This window comes from Bos mutus, chromosome 9, assembly GCF_027580195.1.
Source record: "Bos mutus isolate GX-2022 chromosome 9, NWIPB_WYAK_1.1, whole genome shotgun sequence".
NCBI classification, from domain to species: Eukaryota; Metazoa; Chordata; class Mammalia; order Artiodactyla; family Bovidae; genus Bos; species Bos mutus.
The window spans coordinates 82,018,789-82,032,719 of NC_091625.1; the positions used below are offsets into that span (position 1 = coordinate 82,018,789).

Genomic DNA, 13,931 nt, shown 5'->3' on the forward strand with positions numbered 1-13,931 from the left:
AAGAGAACAGATTGGTGGCTGTCAGAAGTGAGAGAAGAGATTGGTAGAAACAGGTGAAGACAGTCAAAAGATACAGACTTTTAGTTATAAGATAAATAAATTTGGGGGATATAACGTACAGCTTGATGGCTATAAAAACATTTTTCTTAAAAGATTTTGTTCCTCTTTATTGCTGAGTAGTGGCAGAAAGTGAAGAGGAACTAAAAAGCCTCTTGATGAAAATGAAAGTGGAGAGTGAAAAACTTGGCTTAAAGCTCAACATTCAGAAAACGAAGAGCATGGCATCCGGTCCCATCACTTCATGGGAAACAGATGGGGAAACAGTGGAAACAGTGTCAGACTTTATTTTTTTGGGCTCCAAAATCACTGCAGATGGTGCAGATGGTGAGTGCAGCCATGAAATTCAAAGACGCTTACTCCTTGGAAGGAAAGTTATGACCAACCTAGATAGCATATTCAAAAGCAGAGACATTACTTTGCCAACAAAGGTCCGTCTAGTCAAGGCTATGGTTTTTCCTGTGGTCATGTATGGATGTGAGAGTTGGACTGTGAAGAAGGCTGAGCGCCGAAGAATTGATGCTTTTGAACTGTGGTGTTGGAGAAGACTCTTGAGAGTCTCATGGACTACAAGGAGACCCAACTAGTCTATTCTGAAGGAGATCAGCCCTGGTATTTCTTTGGAAGGAATGATGCTAAAGCTGAAACTCCAGTACTTTGGCCACCTCATGTGAAGAGTTGACTCATTGGAAAAGACTCTGATGCTGGGAGGGATTGGGGGCAGGAGGAGAAGGGGACGACAAAGGATGAGATGGCTGGATGGCATCACTGACTCGATGGACGTGAGTTTGAGTGAACTCCAGGAGTTGGTGATGGACAGGGAGGCCTGGTGTGCTGCAATTCATGAGGTTGCAGAGTCAGACACGACTGAGGGACTGAACTGAACTGAACTGAACTGAGTGTTCCATTATATTGACATACCATTTTTCTGCCCATTCTGCAGTAGATGGAGGATATTTGAGTTTTTTCCAATTTGAAACAATTGTGAATAAAGTTGCTATAAACATTGAAAGAAAAAAAAAGCTAGATGAGTTAAGATCCCTACCAATCATAGGGAGTGGCATAAACATGTAGAGTCTCTCATTTGGTAACTATGTTGTCATGTATTAATTTTATAAGTAACTCTAGCTTCAGAGATGTCCTGAATTGCATTTTACAAGTAAATCTAGATTCTCATTGATGTAAAACATAATTCAAAAGTTTTATGATCACTATAGATATGAAAAGTTTGCTTCTAAAACACATTTGAAATTCTTAATAATGCTGTTCAAAAATTGTAATTTGTTCCATTATAAATGAACTTGATTCCTTTTGGCAGTCTTTTCTTAAAAGCATATTTTTTAATTGAAAATAATTTATTACAGATCTTATAAAATAAAGGGCAAAATATTAGCCATAATTTCACTACTGTAATATAACCATTTTCATTTTGGGTTATTTTATTTTTGCATGTTCACCTTTCACACAGTTTTAATCGGCTCCATAGTTTTTTTCCTGTCTTTTTCACTGAGATACATGTCATACCTATTTCTTCACATTGCTATGCAGTCATTTTCACAATCATTTTTCAGGGTTATTTCCTTAATGATCCCTAGTGTAGCTGTAGTCGTGAATCTAAATATTTCCCACGTATTAGATATTTAAGTTGCTTTCATTTGTTAAATCATAAATAATGTTATAATGAAAACTTTTGTGTTTGTAGCTCTTTCTGGATCATTTTCTTAGGATATAGTCCCGAAGGTGAAATTCTTGTTTCACACAATATGATCACAGTAATGACTCTTGATAGATTGCCAACTTACTATCCAAATGATTGAACTAATTTTCTGCTTCCACCAACACATAGAAGTAGAGTTTCATGGAAATCTTGCTTGTAATTTCTCATTTTTGTCCCCGTTTCTTGTATATCTTGTATCGTTAGAATTAAAATGCTGGTGTTCCGTGTCAGCATGGGAATTTAGAAAGTTGTTTTAGGATGTCTGGCTTAAGTTCTCTCCCAAAAAGAAGAAAGAGGACAAACTGGTGGCTCTGTTTGACTTTGTTGCTTCTAGAAGGACAGGAAAAAAGTCTCCATTTGTTGGACTGAACAGTTGAAGAAATTTGATATTTCTACCAAGTTAGGATGAGTGATGTAACCTGGCTAACCATTTTTACCACCACAGAGGTTTACATTGCTGTTTTATTCTGGAACAAGTGGTTCACAAATAGACACTACAATTGTTTGCCTTCTAAGAATCTGAAGTGACATAAGAGTCTTGTGTGTGTGTGTGTGTGTGTGTGTGTGTGTGTGTTAGTCGCTCAGCTGTGCCTGACTCTGCAATCCTATGGACTGTAGTCCACCAGGCTCCTCCACCCATGGAATTCTCAAGGGAAGAATACTAGTACTTCCCCCACAAATAATAGTGAATAAAAGTTGAAGAAAGAACCTTAGTCTTGGAGAAGAGCTGAGATTTATGGGTAGGACTTTAGATTGGCCTGGTGGCTCAGATGATAAAGAGTCCGCCTGCAATGCAGGAGACCTGGGTTCAATACCTGATTTGGAAAGATCCCCTGGAGAAGGGAATGGCTACCCACTGCAGTATTCTTGCCTGGAGAATTCCATGGACAGAGGAGCCTGGTGGGCTACAGTCCACAGGGTCACAAAGAGTCGGATACAACTGAAGCGACTTAGCATGCACACACATACAGACAGTGTGGGTGATTAATGCCTTTAGATTAAAGAGAGGAGGGGGAGAGTTGTTGTTTATAGAGGAGGGGATGATGCCAGGATTTAGTTCACACCCACAGGTTTGTCATTCTTGTCCCTCTTCTCAGTCTAGTGTGACCAAGTTTCCAGTTGAGGACAGGGAAGATGGCGGGATTTCCCTTCTCCCTCTAGGTTCGCTCAGACTCTGTGTTCATATTAAGGAGCTTGCAGGATCCTGTCCTCGTCCATGTCAGTGGCCAGAAACAACGGATAAAACTGCTGTTTCCTTGGCAGTGATTCAGCCATCCCAGTGAGTGATGCCTCTTTCATGATGAAAATGAAGAGCAGCTGATTGATTCATGAGGCTCTCTAACTTAAGCCACACGGGTCACTTCTTTATACCACCTTATCCCTTAATCCCGTGCCTTCCCACAAACTAATAGCGGGTGGGGAGAAATGTTCCCCGACCATTCAGAAGGATCATTGAGAATCTCTCTTTAGGCATTTAAAGTTGAGTAAGAAGCAATTGATTTACTCAGCTGCCAGACACTCATGGGAAAACAGCCGGAGCCACTGAAGAGAAGTGGGAGGAAAGGAGAGCTCCACTGAAGGGGTGTTGGGTTCATAGAAATTACTGAAGATGAAAACTCTGGGATTTTAGTAGTTAAATTCTGATATGCACATCAGGTCTTCATCCATCTGTTGTTCTGGGGCTTCATTTTGTTTAAATGAGCATACAGAAGCTACCTAATAGGAAAACAATGAGAGACTAAATTAGCTTACCGGTTTATTCTGTTTTCTTGAATTGCTTTTCCCCTAATTACATTTAATCTGATTCCAATTTCTTTTTCAGTACAAAGTTTACACATTTTTGAGAAGGTTGCTTGTAACTGCCTCTGCCTCCCCGCTCCTCTTTGTTTTCTCAGTGCCCATGTATACATCTCTAAAGATTGGTAGCACCAACACGCTTCTCACTTGCACTGTGTTCTCTTCAGACTCTAAGTTCCTTAAGAGTTTGGATCATGGGCTTGTTAACTGCTGTCCTCTCTTGTTGCCTGGCATATTTCTTTATAGATTTGTGCTTGTGCTAAGTCGCTCAGTCATGTCCGACTCTTTGCAACCCGTGGACTGTAGCCCACCAGGCTTCTCTGTCCATAGAATTTTTTCCAGGCAAGAATACTGGAGAGGATTGTCATTTCCTCCTTCAGGAGATCTTCCTGACCCAGGGTTTGAACCCGCGTCTCCTGTGGCTCCTGCATTGCAGGCAGATTCTTTACCATTGAGCCATCAGGGAAGCCCTTCTTTGTAGACTATGTGAATGTAATATGTGTCTTGAAATTTTAATGTTGGTGGAAATGTTTGTTGGAAAATTCTGTTGTACATTCCCATGCCACCTTGGGATGGCAGAGAAGTTGAATGTTTTCTTATGGGCATGAGACAGTCCTTGTGCCCTCCATTTATTTTTGACTTGAGGTAGCTGAGTCTCTCTTGCCTGGAAAATCCTATGGATGGAGGAGCCTGGAAGGCTGCAGTCCATGGGGTCACACAGAGTCAGACACGACTGAAGGGACTTAGCAGCAGCAGGAGCATATGATATAATTTCAATTGACTGAGCGACTTTTCACTTTCATGCATTGGAGAAAGAAATGGCAACTCACTCCAGTGTTTTTGCCTGGAGAATCCTAGGGATGGGTGAGCCTGATGGGCTGCCGTCCATGGGGTCACACAGAGTTGGACATGACTGAAGGGAGCATACAATATAATTTCAATTGTATTTTTTGAAATTATTCCGTATCTTCCTCTTATTACATCTGATCGTGGTCTATTGCTTTTAAGCCCAAGCTTCATTTTACACATGTTTTTCTGGGAGGGGATTAGGGTCTTTCTGCCTATGTACTAGAATAGAAAATGCATAAGCTTTGTGACACAGAGAACTGTTAGGTTGATAGCCAAGCCTGAGTCAGCAACATAGCCAGATTCTGTTATATGATTTTAAATACAATTTAAAATTCAGTTCCCCCACTATACCAGTCATATTTCAAGGGCATACCAAATAGCCATACATGACTAGTGTTGCCTTATTGGCCTGCATAGTTTTAGAACATTTCCATCATTGTAGAAAGTTTTGTTGGACAGAGCTATTCTAAAGCTAATACCTTGAAAGATCTTGCAGTTTTCATTCTGCCCTCTGGGGACACCAATCATTCTGTTGAAGAAGCCTGGTCCAGCCTATTGGGCAGTTAGAGATCACATAGAGGGAAACCATGGTGTTCTAGCCAATAGCCAGCAGTAATTCCAGACATGTGAGTGAGACCATCTTGGACTTCCAATCCCATTCAAGCCCCAGATGTTTACAGCCTCACGAGCAATTCTCTATGACAGCAGCAGAAGAGCTGGTCAAATTAGCAATCCATAGACTCATGACAAATAAGTTGTCATTTTTTTAAGTCAGTCCGTTTAGATGAATTTGATATGATAGTAATAACAGGTGCTACTTTCTACCTAATGACTGCATCAGTTTTGGAACTGTTACCCTATGCATTTGCCTCATGAATTAGGATGCGGAAAAAATAAGCAAGATGAAGTAAGCTTATATCACTTCTTTCAGTGAGATAAGTTCTTTGGTTAGAGAGAGAAAAGGATATTTGTTATTAATAAAACAACGACCAACAGCAAATTGAAATACTACTTAATCACTGAGTTACTAGATTATCTATCTACTTATTAAATGACAACAGAAAATTAACTTTGCATCCAAAATTATTTACCAGTAATTTTCAAAGCAGATCATTCAAATAATCCAGAGCTAACTGGAATCCAGTAATTATTCCATTTTAGGATAGTCAGAGTCTGGGGGCTCTGGTGTATTTTACTTTGTCAGAATTTAGAATTTAATTCTGAAATCATGCCTTCTTTTATTCATTGTTCCCCAAGCATTTGTTGGGAAATAAATGGATATATATATATATATATATATATATATATATATGTATGTATATTTATATGTGTATTTATAAAGGATATATGTGAATTGAAAGTCACTCAGTCGTGTCTGACTCTTTGCGACCCCATGGACTATACAGTCCATGGAATTCTCCAGGCCAGAATACTGGAGTGGGTAGCCTTTCCCTTCTCCAGAGGATCTTCCCAACCCAGGATCAAACCCAGGTCTCCTGCATTGCAGGCTTATTCTTTACCAGTTGAACCACAAGGAAAGCCCAATAATATATTAAGTATGCTATTTACCCCATTAAATTTTAATAAAGTATTTTATCTATATAATATATAGGATATATATATATATATAGGCTTCCCTGATAGCTCAGCCGGTAAAGAATCCACCTGCAATGCAGGAGACCCCGGTTCGATTCCTGGGTTGGGAAGTTCCCCTGGAGAAGGGATAGGCTACCCACTCCAGTATTCTTGGGCTTCCCTGGTGGCTTAGATGGTAAATAATCTGCCTGCAATATAGGAGACCTGGGTTTGATCCCTGGGTTGAGAAGATTCCCTGAAGGAGGGCATGGCAACCTGCTCTAGTATTCTTGCCTGGGGAATTCCCATAGACAGAATAGCATGTTGGGCTATGAGGTCACAAATAGTTGGACATGACTGAGCAACTAAGTGTGCATGTGCACACACACACACATACATACATATATATATTCTGTATATATCTAAACAGGCACTGAGAATTTTGAATAATTAAGAGGTGAGCCTCACCTGGAAGAAATAACAGTATAATGGAGGGGAGAGACACAATGGAGGGGAGAGATATATGAGGATGAGCTGTCCCTGGAAATGCTGAGGTGGGAACATACTTAATATACAGGATGAGCAATTACCTTGCAGATGGGTGGGAATGGAGGTTCATAAATAAAGAGATTACCTAGGGGACTATTTTGGGGGAAAGAACATGATTATTTTATTTTAATAACTTTATTGAGACATTATTCACATAGCATTAAAATTCACTCCATTAAAGTGAGCAATTTAGTTGTTGTTCAGCTGCTAAGTCGTTTCTGACCCTTTGTGACCCCATGAACTTCAGCATGGTAGGCTTCCCTGTCCTTCACTATCTCCCAGAGTTTGCTCAAACTCATGTCTATTGAGTTGGTGATGTCATACAGCCATCTCATTACCCTTCTCCTCCTGCCCTTAATCTTTCCCAGCATTAAGGTCTTTTCTAATGAGTTATCAGTCATTCCAGTGAGTATTCAGGGTTGATTTCTTTTAGGATTGACTGGTTTGATCTCCTTGTTGTCCAAGGAATTCTCAAGAGTCTTCTCCAGCACCACAGTTGGAGAGCATCAGTTCTTCAGTGCTCAGACTTCTTTCTGGTCCAACTCTTGCATCTGTATATGACTGCTAAAAAGATCATACCTTTGACTATATGGACCATTGTCAGCAAAGTAATGTCTCTGCTTTTTAATACCCTGTCTGGGTTTGTCATAATTTTTCTTTCAAGGAGCAAGTGTCTTTTAGTTTCATGGCTGTAGTCACCATTCACAGTGATTTTGGAGCCCAAGAAAATAGAATCTGCCACTGTTTCTGTTTGTTTTTTTTTTAATTTTATTTTATTTTTAAACTTTACAATATTGTATTAGTTTGCCAAATATCGAAATGAATCCACCACAGGTATACCTGTGTTCCCCATCCTGAACCCTCCTCCCTCCTCCCTCCCCATACCCTCCCTCTGGGTCATCCCAGTGCACCAGCCCCAAGCATCCAGTATCGTGCATCGAACCTGGACTGGCGACTCATTTCATACATGATATTATACATGTTTCAATGCCATTCTCCCAAATCTCCCCACCCTCTCCCTCTCCCACAGAGTCCATAAGACTGATCTATATATGAGTTTTATCTCCATCTATTTGCCATGAAGTGATGGGACCAGATGGTCAGTGGCTGTTAGTATATTCAGAGTTGTAAGTCATCATCACTATCTATTTAGGACATTTTTGTTACCTCCTGCCCCAAGAAACCTGATGCCCATGAGTGGTTAACTCACCCATTCTTGCCTCAACCTTGAAGTCCTAAGCTGCCACCAATCTATTCTATATATACACTTACCTATTTGGGCATTTCATAGTAATGGGCTTTTGTGTCTGTCTTTTTTCACTTCGTGTAATGTTTTCAAGACTCATCCATGTTGTAACATGTATCACTATTTCATTCATTTCTGTTGCCTAATGAGATGTTATTATATGGATATATAGCATTTTGTTTATCCATTCACCACTTGATGGATGTTTTGGTTGTGACCACATTTTGGCTATTATGAATAACATTGCCATGAGTTTTCATGTGTGAGTTTTTATGGGGACATATGCTTTCAGTTCTCTTAGGTATATATCCAGGAGTGGTATTACTGGATCAAAAGGTAACTGTGTTTAACATTTTTAGGGATTTCCAAATTGTTTTTCAAAGTCGATGCACTATTTTAAGCATTCCAGCATCAGTTTATGAAGATTCCAACTTCTTCACATCCTTGCTAATACTTGTTATTGTCTGAGAACAGAAATTGTTTTGAATGAAAATATAAAGTCATTAAAAAAGAAGAAATTCCAATTAGATACTGTTATGCTCATTTAAGATAGTTCATATGTCATGTGATATTAGAACCTAAAGCTGAATGCCACTTTGTAGCTCTGTGTACAAAACAACTCTGTTGGAGTCTAATTATCTTATCATTAACGTGCACCAGGTGGTTAGGAAATGCTGGTTTTCTTTTATGTCTAATTGAGAGGTAAAGGGTGGTAGAATGATTATATGTATAGTGCTGTTGAAAGTTAAACTCATTTTTGACATGCAATTAAATATAATTGGAATAGAACAAATTGAATAACAAAATTAAATTTGCAAAATAGAGTATGAAAAGATGTGGAATGTATGCTGTTCCCTAGGATATTTGAGTGGTGAGTTGGCATTAGAACTTGAACCCCATATTTTTATGGTTCCCACCTGCCCACACTTGCCTCCTCTACTTCCCTTCCTTGGTGCATCCAAGGAGTTCAGGAGACATTCCCTGCCAACACCCTGTGCCTGGGAAATCCCGTGGGCAGAGGAGCCTGGCAGGCTGTAGTCCGTGCGGTTGCAAAAGAGTTGCATAGGACTTAGCTACTAAACAACAACAACAAATTATGGGCTGGTATTTTTGTTATTGTTGTTTTGTACTTTTATTCCTTTAATTTGAAATTTTTATCAAAGTAATAATTGTATACAGTTTATGCTTATACAATTTATAAGTCAAATAATATTTACAGTGCTTATCACAAAAACCCACACTGTCAACTCCATTTCTCTCTACTCCTGGCCTGCTCTTTCACACCTCCCCACCTGTGATGGTCTCTTTCAACTTCATTACCAGTGTTTTTCTGGTGCTCAGGTTCAGGTTTTTTTACATAAGATTATTCTGATATTTCTGCTGTTGCTGCTAAGTCGCTTCAGTTGTGTCCGACTCTCTGCGACCCCATAGACAGCAGCCCACCAGGCTCCTTTGTCTCTGGGATTCTCCAGGCAAGAATACTGGAGTGGGTTGCCATTTCCTTCTCCTTCTAGATATTTAGAATTTTTGGTTTTTATTTACTGTGGATGATGAGGATATGGCCTCCAAATACCCTGTCATCCCAGTATATCAAATGCTGTTAAAAGTACTTAGGTTCAGAGGATTTGGTTGATTGTAACATACAATTTAGAGGGTAATATTTTAGAAAATAAAATGTTGAGTTTTCATAATGCATTGCCAAGGAACTGTATTAAAAGCAAAATATTAGAGCCAGTAAGTGTTTAGGTACATAATTTAACAGGATAACAATAATTTTGATCTAGCTACAGTATTGAAATAGCACATGAGAAAGTCTTCTTTTACTCTTATCTTTCAGTAGACACTGGATGAGTTTTGTTGTTTTTAAACCCTAGTCAATTAGTCTTAATCACCAAACATTTATAGGGGCAGAGGTGAAAGTTCAACCCTACTGAGAACAGCCAAAGTACTATACATACACTGTTCCAAGACTCGTAGATTTGCATGAAAAATGTCGCAAGGGAAAAATTGTAATTGCCTCAGCATGAGAGATAGAATATATTTTAAGATAATTGGAGATTGTCTTTTATGTGTTCTCTTTGGTTTAGTTTTGATTTCATGTACTTTAATTTGTTTCTGTCTCTGAATTTTTTTTTTCTTAATATATTCCAAAGGATGTAAAACACTTCTGAGGATCTCATTACTACTTGTGAAATTGCCTCTTTCTGTATCATTGGATGTGGTCTTTTTGGTCAGTCAGTCTCATAAGAGAAAAGTATCTTAGACCAGGCTCTTATATTTTAGCAATCTGGTAACTCTCAAGTACATTTTGTGTAAGTTCAGATATACTCTAGCAATTTCCCTCAGGTGAATATTGTAAATTTAGGGGATTTTGGTGGTTTTTTCATGTTAGTTCTACAGGAATCATCTTTTTGCTTTTATTCATGTTTCATCATTCCAATGTGTAGAATTTACATTTTCATTTTTTAACCTTGCTTATATGCTGGTGATTAGCCATTGCCTTGACAAGTGTGAACAGAAGGGGTCTAACTGAAGATATTCCATGACTTGGTGAACACATTGGGTTACAAATTCAACTTTTCCTTCTCTTTGCAAAGGCACTGAGACGTGAGTTAAAGGAGAAAGGAGTATTCTGTCCTGAATGCTATAGACCAAGCTCGAGTTTTCCTGGCTGATCAGCCAATTGAGGCCCCTGAAGAACCAAGAAGAAACCTACAATCAAAAACAGGTGAGACTGGTTTCTTTAGTATGTCATAAAAATATATATGAGGAGAACAAAACACCAAAATCGACTAGAGAATTTTTTTTGCAGCATTAAGGACTCGATGGACAGGAGTTTGAGTGAACTCCGGGAGTTGGTGATGGACAGGGAGGCCTGGCGTGCTGTAATTCATGGGGTTGCAAAGAGTCAGACATGACTGAGCGACAGAACTGAACTGAACTGAGGACCTGATATTTTTAAATTCCTTACAGAATATCAGGGCCTAGTATTAAATTTTTTCTTCTATTACTTTAGTCAAATTTGTCATTAATAAATATCTAGATTCTTAAATTAAAAAATGAAATGACTGTATATTCAGTATCATTATTTTAAAAGGGAATTAACTGTAGACAAATTAATTTATTAAAATTGTCTGTAACTACAAATAATTTCTTTAAGAAATAAATAGTTACATTTCTTACATTTAAACTATATGATAAATAATTATATATAGAAGAATGATATTTAGGATATGAGTAAACATATAAATTATTTAAATATCTATAATGTTTTTTAACTTCTCTTTTTCAAGATTACAAATTTAAATAAGACACTAAAATGCCTTTCTTTTATAAGCAGACCACAGAATTTATTTAATTTAGATGCTAACAACTTATATTGTTTATGTACTTTGGCTTAAAACTGAAATGGTATCTATCTTACTAGCAACTAGTAATAAATTACGTAGTAGATTTAAGAGATGAACTTGGGGGCCAACATATATCTTCATTTTGATTTTTCACTTTTGGCATAAAAGCATTCTGATGCATTTTAAAAAATAAACATGCCATTCAGAATATTTTCTCATCATTCATTTTCCATAGTAAAAGCAGACCTGAACGATTTCTCATGCTGTGTCCAGAGGTGTAATTCATGAGCATTTGTTACTTGTAAGGGATGTAGTGTTGGAAAATGCTTTGACTGTAGTTGGAACTGGATCAGACATTTGGAAAGTTGCCATTTTCCTTCTCAGCCTTTGTCAGGGAAGCTCTACTTCAATGGGAATAAATTTCCCATCAGGATCATACCACTTTTCTTGACCCTTTGGGGGAATGTGTGTGTGTGTGTGTGTGTATACATACAGAGACACACACAGCACGCTTATCATCTCTTGCAGCTTTGCTTTACTACTCTCTCCTGGCAGGATCACTGTTTTTCCAGTCAGCCTACCCAGGGACCTAAATCATTGTTGAGTCTCCACCTCTCACAGTCTGCAAATCGTTCATGATGGTTATTTCTGTCTTTGGAGGACTATACCTTCTGGGTACTCTGTTATAGATGAAATTATATGCGTATCATATACACACACAGACATAATGTATGCACACACCTACATAGTAGGTGGTTGAATGACTTGGATGCTGAGCACGCTTGGGTGTGGATTGGATACTGAGCACGCTTGGGTGTGGATTAAAATGATTAATTAGGATAAAACTATTGGAAGCAGCAGCCCAGCGTGAGGAGCAGAGCAGCTGTGTGTCAGGGCAAGTCAGCAGAGCTCAGGAAGAGGGGCAGGGGGTGATGAGGGGGGGGTGGTCAGGGACTGTGCCTGCACGGGAGGAACGAGCGAGGAGTTTGTGTGTGCTGGCTGGAGCAGATTACAGAGGCCCTGGGCGGTTGGACAGCACATTTCAACTTAAATACAGCAAGAAGAAGGCGCTAGTTCACTTGTTTTTTTAAGCTTGGAAGAAAAATAAGTTCACTTGTCTTACTTTATCCAATTTAAACTCTACCTTAAATCTGCCTGCCTCATCTCCTTGTTTCCCCAATACTTTTCAGAGAATAGAGGAAAAATTTTTATAATCAGTTACTTCATAGCAGTAGAAAAGTGTTACATCACTTGAGTTTCACTTTGCTATCAATTTTCTTCCTCAGTGATTAGTCAATTCAAAGGGTAAAAACATACTGCTTTTTGAGCCCTTATATTGGGAATTTTTAAGGTCCATTTTCATATACTATATTGGGAGGCAAGAAAAAAAAGTCATGTCAGTGTAACTTTATGATATATTTTTTTTTTTACAATTAGTCATTCCCATGCTTTCTCCTTTCCTGATATTATTTTGTATAATGTTGGCTGATTTTACCTGTTGTTAAAAGTAAATGAAAGAAAATTACCCATAATAGCTTTTATACTTTGTTGTTTACTGTGACTTATGAACCTCTGCTGCCAGAAACAGAGAGTGTTTGAACATTAGTTATCTTTTTTGATGCTACTCAAAGTACTCAGTGTTAAAGGAAATAGAGCAGAGAGAACCTATGTATGATTTTTGGGGGGTTCTATTTAATAAGCATTTATTGAGTATGCTATGTGTAATGTACCAAAGGACACACCAAGGTGAATCCATTTCTTTACTTTTGAACAACTATTTCAGAAAATACTTCTCCCCATGATTTTTCTCTCCTGAAACCTTTTCTCCTAGCTTCTTTTTTTCTATTATCAATTACTGTCTCATAGTGGCATATGTGTATATGTGCATTTTATGATAGTTTATTGAGTTTCATTTTCTTACTGAGTAACACTGGATGAGTTGCTCTCAGGCAGCATTTAATAAATGCTGTTAAAAAAACAAGCAAGCTAATTATTTCAACCAAATAATCAGTTGTTGACCAAGAATCTTATCAGGTACGCTCTGCTAAAAATTTTCTTTTTCCCCCAGTTTTATTGACATATAATTTACATAACATTGTACAAGTTTAAGATGTACAACATAATGAGTTAATATTTGTATATATTGTTAAATGATCACCACATAAGACTAGGAACATCTAACATCTCACATAGTTCCAACTTCTTCCCTTGTGATGAGAACTTTCAAGATCTAGTCTCCTAACAACTTTCAAGTATGTATATTTTAAACACTAAAAGTCACTACTAACATTAATTGCCCTATTTCAGGTCCTTACCATCTTTTCCTAGGACTGTTGCAATACTTTCTTAATTGGTATCCCTGCATCAAGGTAGATGCTACCATGATGTATTTAAAACACAGAGCTAGCATTTGCTACCCTGATTTAAAACCTCTAGTAGCCTCTGCAATAGGATCTGAACTCCTTTACCTGTCATGCAAAGCTGCACAGTGATTTGGCCTCAGTTTCCCTGGTGGCTCAGACAGTAAAGAATCTGCCTGCAATGAAGGGGAACCAGGTTTAATTCCTGGATTGGGAAGATCCCCTAGAGAAGGAAATGGCAACCCACTCCAGTATTCTTGCCTGAAGAATTCCATGAACAGAAGACCCTGGCAGACTACAGTCCTTGGGGTTGCAAAGAATCAGACTCAACTGAGCAACTAACACTTTCACTTCATTTTTCTATTTAGTAGCATCTCATTCCTCTCTCTGCTCCAAACTAATGTCATTTAACACCAACTTCTCATGATGGT

At 38.3% G+C, this 13,931-nt stretch overlaps 1 protein-coding gene across 1 annotated transcript in view; it reads left to right on the forward strand.

Annotated features, from left to right (window-relative positions):
• The window catches only part of UTRN (utrophin), a 556,038-nt gene that overhangs the window by 414,274 nt on the left and 127,833 nt on the right, over positions 1-13,931 (forward strand). Inside the window, 2 exon segments of the mRNA XM_070376815.1 lie at positions 10,388-10,411; positions 10,413-10,518. Of these exon segments, the coding sequence (XP_070232916.1) occupies positions 10,388-10,411; positions 10,413-10,518 (130 nt within the window).